This window comes from Numenius arquata, chromosome 1 (assembly GCF_964106895.1).
Source record: "Numenius arquata chromosome 1, bNumArq3.hap1.1, whole genome shotgun sequence".
NCBI lineage: Eukaryota > Metazoa > Chordata > Aves > Charadriiformes > Scolopacidae > Numenius > Numenius arquata.
Genome location: NC_133576.1, coordinates 137,472,844 through 137,484,989, shown reverse-complemented (window position 1 = coordinate 137,484,989; position 12,146 = coordinate 137,472,844). Strand labels below are relative to the sequence as shown.

The 12,146-nt window shown below is 46.6% G+C and overlaps 1 protein-coding gene across 2 annotated transcripts in view; it reads right to left on the bottom strand.

The window, feature by feature from the left end:
* The window catches only part of RSF1 (remodeling and spacing factor 1), an 83,939-nt gene that overhangs the window by 40,298 nt on the left and 31,495 nt on the right, over positions 1 to 12,146 (bottom strand). For both annotated transcript variants that reach the window (XM_074147803.1, XM_074147795.1), the window contains 2 exons: positions 1,563 to 1,655; positions 666 to 871 (listed from right to left, as the gene is read on the bottom strand). In XM_074147803.1, the coding sequence (XP_074003904.1) occupies positions 666 to 871; positions 1,563 to 1,655 (299 nt within the window). The remainder of the gene's footprint in view (positions 1 to 665; positions 872 to 1,562; positions 1,656 to 12,146) is intronic.

The window sequence follows — 12,146 nt, the reverse complement described above, 5'->3', positions numbered from 1 at the left end:
CACCTCCCACTAGACCAGGTTGCTCAATATGTAACAAGAATTACAAAACCCCATAAATTAAATATTTTTATAATATTTTAGCTTTAAGAGACCAATCTGCAGCAACTGAGGCACTGAGCCATGTACATATGTCAGGCTGCATCAACGTCACGCACCTCATCGTCAGTGATCTATAAGCCAAATTCTACTCCAGAGGATTTTTCTTGCTTATTTGTATTGTCACCATTTTTGTCGTTCCATGAAGTTAAAATTGCAATGTAATTCCCCCAAGAACAAAACTGCCCACTTGTAATTGCCTTAACAGAGCAGAAGTTAAAGAAACAAGAGTCCTGCTCCATCTCCTAAGGCATTTAGCTGCTCATTGAGCAATACTGAGCCATCGTCCTCTCGGTACCCTTTCCATATATCCACTGTAGCTTGATTAAGCAGAAAACAAATTACGCGTTGGCTATTACCAACAAATCGGTGAGTTATCTCCGTATGTGGTTTTTCCACTAAAACACACATGTGAAGGCAGAAAATCCCGCTGTCATGAATGCTCCTCTGTGAGAAATGGAGATTTATTGAAATAAATTTCTAAAGCTCAGTCACAAATAGCAAAAACCCCTACAAAATAAGAAGAAAAAAATGACAAAAACAAATAAACAAAAAAAAAAAAGGAATACCTAACAATGCACTTCCACGTGGATCCATCCTGGTCATCCTGTTCTTCTATGTACATCCTGACATTATGCTCCTGATCCAGCTGATACCAATACATCAGCCCATCCTTGTCTCGACCGATGGGCTGAAGACGCATGGCATCGGCATCCTCCTCGTTAATTATATTCTTAAACTTTAGATTGTCATCGAACTGACATTCACAGAGATACTGAAAAAGTGAGAAAGTAGAGAGACTGTTAAAACATCAAAATCTAAACAGAAAGAAGAAAATTAGCTCATTCCTTACCAGTGTAATTTGGAACTTCTTTTTAAGCTTCTCTATAGGATCCAGGAGTTAGCTATAGCTGCTGGGTTTTTTTCCAGACCATGTTGCTTTTAAATAAGACACAATTTTTAATTGTTCTGCTTGGTTTTTTTCTGGACAGCTTAGAAAGTTTATTTTTAATTTTTTTTTTATTTTTATTTTTTAACATAGTACAAATGATCTTATTCTCCAATAAAACACATACAGAACTTGGAACCAACCCTGACAGTTTTCTCAAGACTTGAAAAGATGAAGTCCCACCTTTGCCTTTGGAATTCAGACCAGCTTATGTAAATTCAAGCTAATAAACATTTTAAAAACTGTATCACACAGGCAAATAGCTACTGACACTAAGTACAAAACAATTTTCATACAAAGCGTGAAAAATACACAAAGTGTTACATTCAGTTTGGGCCCAACCCACTAGCCTGAGCATACTGCCCGTTACCAGATCAGCTCCACATTTAAGACATCTCCTTTAGGTTCAATCAAGCTAAATTTGCAAAATGTTTAAGTGACCGAGAAAGCAAAATAACCAAGATATTTAAGGGAATATGGAAAAAGTCATTTAGAAACCCAGTGGATGAACGCATACCTTCAGAATCCCCAGTTTGCATTCAACGCTCATTTCTAGGTATCCTTTTTTTTCCATCTCCCAAGCCCAAGTGCTGTTGAATTCTTGGCATATCTGTCACAAACAAAGTAAGATTTCTAGGGTTAGTGGATAAAAGCAACTTTATATTAATAGTACCTTACTGCTGCAGCAATTATACATGATCTCTGCAGGACTGCAGGTCAGAAAACCTCACAAAAAAGATAAGAAATAAAACTGAGATAGGTTGGGAAGCGCTGGCAAATCTCCATGGAAGAGTATATCATCGAGGTCCTGGTCACCACCAACTTCTCTAAACCTCTTAAACTCGGAACTGGGAAGGGATCCTTGTCTTTTGCTGTGCAAAAATCTCCCATTTTTCTATTTCTGATTTGCCTGTTTAGAATATAAATTCCCTCAAGTAGATGTGATTTCTTACTACGTGTCTTTACAGCATTTAGCACGTAAACTCCCAAGCTCTCCTGGGAACGTTAAGTCCTACAACTGTAACGCAGATGATAAATGTCACTGATATCCACTCCACGCTGTGGAATTATTATTCTTTAGAAAACACTAAATATCTTGGCCTCAAGCCATTTGATAAATATTTCAAAATATTCTAAGTAGAGGCAATTTCAATTTACTTAAAGCAAATAAATTCAGTGACACCAATATGGGAAAAAAACCCACCCAAAACACACAAAAAAAATAACTGGCAGTAGAGGATAAATAGATTGAATCAGCAGGAGCTCCAATAATAACGGTGGAGAAGGAATTCCCTCTCCTCCTAAACAACTTAGACGTGCTTAAGACAACTCTCATGAACAGACAGGAGCTGTTTATCAACCGAAGAGACATCATGGGATCTCCAGTCAGTGGGACTGTTCTAGGGGAAATGCCTGTTAAAAGGAGCTCCAGTCTAGATGATTTTTAAAGTGCCAATGTTTAATCACGACTCTCCAAATTAGCGCATGAGGTACCGCTGCCCTTCAGTCTGCACGGAAGCAAAGCCCTGCTGAATGGACTCAATGGAACGGACTCAATCAAACTCAATCCTCAACACAGGAAGGACATGGACCAGTTGCAACAGGTCCAGAGGAGGGCCACAAAAATGATCCAAGGGCTGGAGCACCTCTCCTATGAAGACAGGCTGAGAGAGTTGCGAGGGGTTCAGCCTGGAGAACAGAAGGTTCCAGGGAGACCTTAAAGTTGCCTTCCAGTCCCTGACGGGGCTACAGGAGAGATGGGGAGGGACTCTTCATCAAAGAGGGGAGCCATAGGATGACAGGTAATGGTTCTGAACTGAAAGAAGGGAGATATAGATTAAATCGTAGGAAGAAATTCTTTCCTGTGAGGGTGGTGAGACACTGGAACAGGTCGCCCAGGGAAGCTGTGGCTGCCCCATCCCTGGAGGGGTTCAAGACCAGGCTGGACAGGGCTTTGAGCAACCTGCTCTAGTGGGAGGTGTCCCTGCCCATGGCAGGGGGGTTGGAACTCGACGATCTTTAAGGTTCCTTCCAACCCAAACCATCCTGTGATTATATGTGTAGGCTTCCAATCACCTAATTATTATTAAACACAAGTTACGGTCACTAAGCTACTGAAAAAATTGTACATCACATCCGAAAGCAGCTGACTCTGGGAACAGCAGCAAAAACAACCCTACATTTCACCCACCAGAAGTACAGATCAGCTGATCTATGTTGTAAAACCCCAGGGCCTACAGAGAACGGGGAAGTGAGTGCTCTCTGGTCACAACGAATCCTTCTGGAGAGCAGTTTTTCCTGCTCCGAGGATAAGGGACATTACATGGGTACTTCTCTGACACCAAACCAAAGCTCTGAGCAAGGGACAATCGCTCCTCGCTCACAAAACGAGGTTACTTTGCTTTCTTTCTCATTTTCAACGACAAAGAACACCGGGAAACCGAATATCAACCCCCCCTGCTAAGGGCATGTGCCAGTGGTTGTTCATTACTTACTCATTAAGTACAAAAGCAATGATGAGAAGTTAAACGTGCTGGGGAAGGGTATGATTGTCAAAGCAACAGCTCGGAGACATCAGAGCCGATGAAGCATCCGTGCAAACTGAAATCACTACATTTTGACAATTAAAAACCAGATGACTGTGCTTTTCTCCTGACAAGTGCTGTCACAACCCTGAACGACAGAGCTCATTGATTCGGGGTCTGCTGAAAGATCAATCTCTTCCTTCATAGTGAGGGATGTTTCACACTGATCAAAAACCTTGTGGGGGCAGCTGTTTTTTATTTAGAATCATAGAATCATTCAGGTTGGAAAAGACCCTTGGGATCATCGAGTCCAACCATCTACCCTACGCTGCAAAGTTCTTCCCTACACCATATCCCCCAACACCGCATCTAAGAGACTCTTAAACTCATCCAAGGATGGTGACTCAACCACCTCCCTGGGCAGCCTGTTCCAGTGTCGGATCACTCTTACCGTGAAGAATTTCTTCCTAATGTCTAGTCTAAACCTACCCTGTTGGAGCTTGAAGCCATTCCCTCTCGTTCTATCGCTGTTTGCTTGTGAGAAGAGACCAGCACCAACCTCTCTACAATGTCCTTTCAAGTAGTTGTAGAGAGTGATGAGGTCTCCCCTCAGCCTCCTCTTCCTCATACTAAACAGTCCCAGCTCCCTCAATCGCTCTTCATAAGCTTTATTCTCCAGGCCCTTCACCAGCTTCGTTGCCCTCCTCTGTACCTTCTCCAGCACCTCCATATCTCTCTTGTATTGAGGTGCCCAAAGCTGGACACAATACTCAAGGTGTGGCCTCACCAGTGCTGAGTACAGGGGCACAATCACCTCCCTCACACTATTCCTAATACAAGCCAGGATGCCATTGGCCTTCTTGGCCACCTGGGCACACTGCTGGCTCATATTCAGCCGCTTGTCAATTAGAACCCCAAGCAGTTTCTGCCTGCTAAAGAGTGGGCAGCACCTCCCCACCCCGATAAAGAGACACTGGAACGTGTGTATCTCAAATATTTCCAAAGCAGCCACGAGGGCATTGACACTTACTTTTACCGTGCTCCACATGTTCGTTTTAAACAAGAAAAACAGGAAGGTGAAAGACACAGCAGAGGACTCTACTTGGGTGGGACTATGGACACCTGACTTCTAACAACCAAAAAAGACATGTGCGCTGTCAGCCCAGAAAGCCAACCACATCCTGGGCTGCATCCCCAGCAGCATGGCCAGCAGGGTGAGGGGTGGGGATTCTGCCCCTCTGCTCTGCTCTGGTGAGATCCCTCCTGGAGTACTTCGTCCAGCTCTGGAGCCCCCAGCACAGGAAGGACATGGACCTGTTGGAATGGGTCCAGCAGAGGGCCACGAAGACGATCATGATCAGAGGATTGGAGCACCTCCCCTATGAAGACAGGCTGAGAGAGCTGGGGTTGTTCAGCCTGGAGAAGAGAAGGCTCCACGGAGACCTCATAGCAGCCTTCCAATATCCGAAGGGAGCCTCCAGGAGAGCCGGAGAGGGACTCTTTGTCACGAAACTTAGTGACAGGACAAGGGGTAATGGTTTTAAATTGGAAGAGGGGAGATTCAGATTAGATACTAGGAAGAAATTCTTTCCTGCGAGGGTGGTGAGACACTGGAACAGGTTGCCCAGGGAAGCTGTGGCTGCCCCATCCCTGGAAGTGTTCAAGGCCAGGCTGGATGGGGCTTTGAGCAACCTGGTCTGGTGGGAGGTGTCCCTGCCCATGGCAGGGGGTTGAACTAGACGATCTTTAAGGTCCCTTCCGATCCAAACCATTCTACGATTCTATGACAGTGTGTTCAGAACGTACCAATTTCGCACTGAAGGTCCCAGACGGACCAGTCCAGAGAAATGTTATCTGTACAAAAACGCAAAATATGTTTGCCAATGGTCAAGTTAAAGCATTTTGTCGGGAACCAGTGCAGCTTGAATTAATTCAACTACGTGTTTTTCAAAAAACATCTAAGCTGGACAGTTCTTCTAAGTTGCTAATATGTTTAGGACAAGTTACTTCTTTACCTCAGTCATATATGACCACGTACATTATTTGCACAGAAAAGTCAGATTCCTGGGGGCCTATATCCATTTTTTCCCCAAAAAAGACTAGTGTGTATGATGATGAGTCAGCTTGGGCAGTTCCCCATCAGAAGTGGGAAAGGAAAGAGCTCTCAACTGCCACGTTCACTTCCTATCCCAAAATATATTCACAGAATCACAGAATAGTAGGGGTTGGAAGGGACCTTCAGAGATCATCTAGTCCAACCCCCTGCCAAAGCAGCGCCACACAGAGCAGGTTGCACAGGAACGCATGCAGGCAGGTTTTGAGTATCTCCAGAGAAGGAGACTCCACAAATTCTCTGGGCAGCCTGTTCCAGGGCTCTGCCACCTTCAAAGGAAAGTTCTTCCTCATGTTGAGATGGAGTTTCCTGTGTTCCAGTTTTTGCCTGTTGCCCCTTGTCCTGTCACTGGGCACAACTGAGAAGAGTCTGGTCCCATCCTCTTGCCACCTCCCCTTTAGATATTCCTCAGCATCGATGAGATCCCCTCTCAGCCTTCTCTTCTCCAGGCTGAAGAGCCCCAGGTCTCTCAGCCTTTCCTCATCAGAGAGATGCTCCAGTCCCCCGATCAACTTTGTAGCCTCTGCTGGACTCTCTCCATCAGTTCCTTGTCCTTCTTGAACTGGGAGCCCAGCACTGGACCCAGCACTCCAGATGTGGCCTCACCAGGGCAGAGTAGGGGGGGAGGATGACCTCCCTCGACCTGCTTGACACGCTCTTTTTAATGCACCCCAGGAGACCATTGATCTTCTTGGCCACAAGGGCACATTGCTGGCTCATGGCCAATTTGTTGCTTCTGGTGTGTCACTCCTCCCATTTTTTTGTCACCAGCAAACTTGCTGAGGGTACAGTCTGTCCCCTCATCCAGGTCATTGATGATTATATTGAACAAGACCGGACCCAGTACTGATCCCTGGGGAACACCACTAGTTACAGGCCTCCAACTGAACTCCGTGCTGCCAATCACAACCCTCTGAGCTCTGCTACTCAGCCAGTTCTCAATCCACCGCACTGGCCTCTCATCTAACCCACACTTCCTAAGCTTACCTATGAGGATGTTATGGGAGACAGTGTCAAAAGCCTCGCTGAAGTCAAGGTAGACAACATCCACTGCTCTCCCTCTCTGTCAGAATACCAGCCACAGCTTAAAAACAATTTTTTACGATGCCCTTTATAAGCATGGCAGTCAAATAAACCATAATTTATAACCAGCTGGTAAATAAACAAAACGTATTAGTAATATATAAAAGCATAAACATTAAGAGCATGTAAATTTGAATGTCCTCCAGTTAAAGTTTCATCCTAAATAAGAAAATCACAGAATCACAGAATGATATGGGGTTGGAAAGGACCTCTGGAGATCATCTAGTCCAACCTCCCTGCCAAAGCAGGTCCACCTTGAGCAGGTTGCACAGGAACGTGTGGACTAGATGACCTTAAAGGTCCCTTCCAACCTAGACAATTCTATGATTCTATGGTCAGGCAGGTTTTGAATGTCTCCAGAGACAAAGACTCCACCACCTCTCCGGGCAGCCTCTTCCAGGGCTCTGCCACCCTCAAAGTAAAGTTCGTCCTCATGTTTAGATAGAACTTCTTATGTTCAAGTTTGTACCCATTTCCTCTTGTCCTCTCAAAATGGCCACAGAATATATCATAGAATCATAGAATCGTCTAGGTTGGAAGAGACCCTTGGGATCATCGAGTCCAACCATCTACCCTACACTACAAAGTTCTCCCCTATACCGTATCCCCCAACACCACATCTAAACGGCTCTTAAACACATCCAGGGATGGTGACTCAACCACCTCCCTGGGCAGCCTATTCCAATGCCCGACCACTCTTGCTGTGAAAAATTCTTTCCTAATGTTCAATCTAAACCTACCCTGTTGCAGCTTGAAGCCATTCCCTCTCATTCTGTCATTAATTACCTGTGCGAAGAGACCAGCACCAACCTCTCTACAGTGTCCTTTCAAGTAGCTGTAGAGAGTGATGAGGTCTCCCCTCAGCCTCCTCTTCCTCATACTAAACAGTCCCAGCTCCTTCAACTGCTCTTCATATGATTTGTTTTCCAGGCCCTTCACCAGCTTCGTTGCCCTCCTCTGCACTCGCTCCAGCACCTCGATATCTCTCTTGGATTGAGGTGCCCAAAACTGGACACAATACTCGAGGTGTGGCCTCACCAGTGCTGAGTACAGGGGCACAATCACCTCCCTACTTCTGCTGGTCACGCTATTTCTAATACAAGCCAGGATGCCGTTGGCTTTCTTGGCCACCTGGGCACACTGCCGGCTCATATTCAGCTGCTTGTCAATTAGAACCCCCAGGTCTCTTTCTTCCAGGCAGCTTTCCAGCCACACTTCCCCAGTCCTGTAGCGCTGCTTGGGGTTATTGTGGCCCAAGTGCAGAACCTGGCACGTGCCCTTGTTGAAACTCAGACCATTGATTTTGGCCCAATGATCCAATCTATCTAGGTCTCTCTGTAGAGCTTCCCTATCCTCCTGGGAATCAACACTCCTGCTTAACTTGGTGTCATCTGCGAACTTGCTGATGATACACCCTATGTCCTTGTCGAGATCATCAATAAAGACGTTCTCAAACCCTGTTATATCAAAGCAAGACATTAGTAGTTTCTAACAAAGGAAACCCAGGTCAAAATCAGCTCTTGGAGCACGTCAACAACACGTCAGACAATTCTGTGGGCATCTAGGAAGAACGGTCTCAACGGTTCTACGCCTTTTCAGCTTTTCCTGCCTTTTGTGGCATTTCCCAATACTCTTCATTGTGTGTCTAAATTAATTATACCCCTTTGAAATGGGGACAATATTAGAATACCTCTCCAGTTAGTTATACTCAAATTCCTTTGTTCTTCAAGGCTCCTTTGAACCACTGGCTGGAATAAGCTTCAAGTTAACTCTGGAGACTGTTAAATGAAGTAGAATTTATTACCACTTACTTGGTCTTAACAGGAGTGTGTGGGAGGGTTTCCTCACCACTCTCCCATCCTTTCAATGCCTGCTGAAGGAAGATTTTCCAAACTACTCCCTCAAAAATATGTTTTCTTCCTTCGTTTTCTGCTTACCACACCGGTGGTAAGTGGCTTCAGCAGGGTACATAGGTTCACTAGTCAGAGTTGGCTTTTCTCAGTTTGCTGCTTTTCAGCGTATTAAGGAATTTAACACAATTCATTAAGAACAGCACTTGGTAATGTACAAAGTACACAAAAGTTACATAAATTATTACATTATTATTTTACAGCATCATCATAAATACTTGACACCTGGTTAAGAGGTTAGATTCAACCCAAGGACCTTCAGCAGGTTATTTCCTGACACACTCCCAGTCCTAAAAACACCATCATCTTCAGACTACGCAAACCTCAAGTCAAATCCCTGCCTCTGTAAAGCTTTTACATAGCACTTAAGGGGGCAAACTGCAACTGGATTTGCCAAGTGCCATAATTTGTGTCATTGTTATTACCATAATGCTCTTATTTCTAAAGAAGATGTGATCGTGGCTCTACAGACAATACCAAGCAGGTTCGTGGTCGTGGCACCAGGCAACCTCCCTACCTCGTCCTGTGAAGTAACTCTGAGGAACAGATATGATGTTCTGCTTGAGAATGGCCCATCGAGTGAGGAAGTAGGTTAAGGAGCACCCTATAACACAGATGTCTCCTAAGCCAAAAAAGTATATACCCCGCATCACCGCCACTCCCTCTAAGAAAAAACTAAGGGTTATAGTTGTTGGGGACTCCTTCCTGAGGGGGACAGAGGGCCCAATATGCCGGGTGGACCCTCCTCAGAGGGAAGTCTGCTCTCTTCCTGGTGCCCGGGTGAAGGACGTCACCAGGAAACTTCCCGGTTTAGTACGGTCGTCAGATTATTATCCACTACTGATATTCCATGTAGGTGCAGAGGAGACAGCGACTCGAAGCTCAAGAGCTATAAAGAGAGACTTCAGGGAGTTGGGAGGCTTAGTAAAGGAATCCGGGGTGCAGGTGATTTTTTCGTCACTCCCTCCGGTGGCAGGCAATGATACTGGGAGGAGCAGACGGATGCAATCAGTCAATACATGGCTCCGTGGCTGGTGTCACCACCATAACTTTGGGTACTTTGATAGCGGGTTGGCCTATAAGGCACCGGGCTCGTTGACAGGAAATGGAAGATGCCTCTCCCAAAGGGGGAAGAATATTCTGGCCCAAGAGATTGCGTGGTTGATTGACAGGTCTTTAAACTAGATGTGAAGGAGGAGGGGGGCGATAACATCAGGCCTGTCCTCGAGTCTCCTGAGGCAAAAGGAATCCGGGAAACACAGATAAAGCACCACAAAGGAAGGCCACCTGAAGAGCAACACAAAGGAAATGGAGCCATTCCAGCCAGTAAGTCAGCCCCACTGGGTGCCCAGCTGAAGTGCCTTTACACAAATGCACGCAGCATGGGGAACAAGCAAGAGGAGTTAGAGACGCACGCACGCCTCCAGGGCTACGATCTTATTGGCATTACTGAGACGTGGTGGGATGGCTTTAATGACTGGAGTGTTGGAATGGAGGGTTACAGACTCTTCAGGAAGGACAGGCTGGGCAGACGGGGTGGGGGTGTTGCCCTCTATGTCAATGACCAGCTGGAGTGTGTGGAGCTCCACCTGGGGACAGATGGAGACCCGACAGAGAGCTTATGGGTCAGGATTAAAGGGAGAACAGGGGCAGGTGATGTTACAGTAGGGGCCTGCTACAGACCACCAGATCAGAGTGACAGGGAGGATGGGACCCTCTATAGGCAGATAGAAGCAGCATCACGCTCGCACACCCTGGTCTTCATGGGGGACTTCAACCACTCTGATATCTGTTGGATGGGCAACACAGCAGGGCACGTGAAATCCAGGAAGTTCTTGGAATGCGTTAATGATAATTTTCTTCTTCAAATGATCGAGGAGCCAACAAGGAGAGGAGCCATGCTGGACCTTGTCCTTACCAACAAGGAGGGACTGGTGGGGGATGTCAAGTTCAAGAGTAGCCTCGGCTGCAGCGACCACGAAATGGTAGCATTCAAGATTCATAGGAAAGCAAGGAGGGTGTGCAGCAAGCTCGCTACCCTGAACTTCAGAAGAGCAGACTTTGGTCTCCTGAGAGATCTGATTGGCAGGGTAGTGTGGGAGAAAGAAATGGAGGGGAAAGGGGCCCAAGAAAGCTGGTTGGCATTCAAGGATGGCCTCCTCCAAGTTCAGGAGAGGTGCATCCCGAAAAAGAAGAAGTCAGGCAAAATAGCCAGCAGGTCTGTGTGGATGAACAAGGAGCTGCTGGACAAGCTCAAGACCAAAAGGGAGGCCTATGGAGGGTGGAAGCAGGGACGGGTAGAATGGGCAGAATATAAAGAAACTGTCCGAGTGGCCAGGAACCAGATCAGGCAAGCGAAAGCCCAGGCAGAACTAAATCTAGCCACGGACATCAAAAACAGTAAGAAAAACTTCTACAGATATGTCAGGGACAAAGGCAAGACGAGGGAAGTTGTGGGCCCTCTCCGGAAGGAAACGGGAGACCCGGCCTCCCAGGATATGGATAAGGCTGAGCTACTGAACAACTTTTTTGCCTCAGTCTTCACCGGCAAGGGCTCTAACCACACTGCCCAAGTCACGGAAGGCAAAAACAAGGGCTCTGCGAATAAAGAACTGCCCACAGTAGGAGAAGATCAGGTTCGAGACCTATTAAGGAACCTGAAGGTGCATAAGTCCATGGGACCTGACGAAATCCACCCACGGGTCCTGAGGGAGCTGGCGGACGAAGTTGCTAAGCCGCTTTCCATCATATTTGAGAAATCAGGGCAATCTGGCGAAGTTCCCGCTGATTGGAAAAAGGGGAACATAACCCCAATATTCAAAAAAGGAAAAAAGGAAGACCCAGGGAACTATAGGCCAGTCAGCCTCACCTCTGTGCCTGGCACGATCATGGAGCAGATCCTACTGGAATCTCTGCTAAGGCACATGGAAAATAAAGAGGTGATTGGAGACAGCCAGCATGGCTTCACCAAGGGCAAATCGTGCCCGACAAATTTGGTGGCCTTTTACAATACTGCCACAGGCTTGGTGGACAAGGGCAGAGCAACAGACGTCATCTACCTGGACTTATGCAAAGCGTTTGACACTGTCCCGCAGGACAACCTGGTCTCAAAATTGGAAAGTCATGGGTTCGATGGATGGACCACTTGGTGGATAAGGAACCGGCTGAATGGCCGCACTCAAAGGGTTGTGGTCAATGGTTCAATGTCCAATTGGTGGCCAGTGACGAGTGGAGTTCCTCAGGGGTCAGTACTGGGACCAGTGCTGTTCAACATCTTTGTCAGAGACATGGACAGTGGGATAGAGTGCACCCTCAGCAAGTTTGCTGACGACACCAAGCTTGGTGGCACGGTTGACACGCTGGAGGGAAGGGATGCCATCCAGAGGGACCTGGACAGGCTTGAGAGATGGGCTCGTGCAAATTGCATGAAGTTCAACCAGGCCAAGTGCAGGGTCCTGCACCTGGGATGT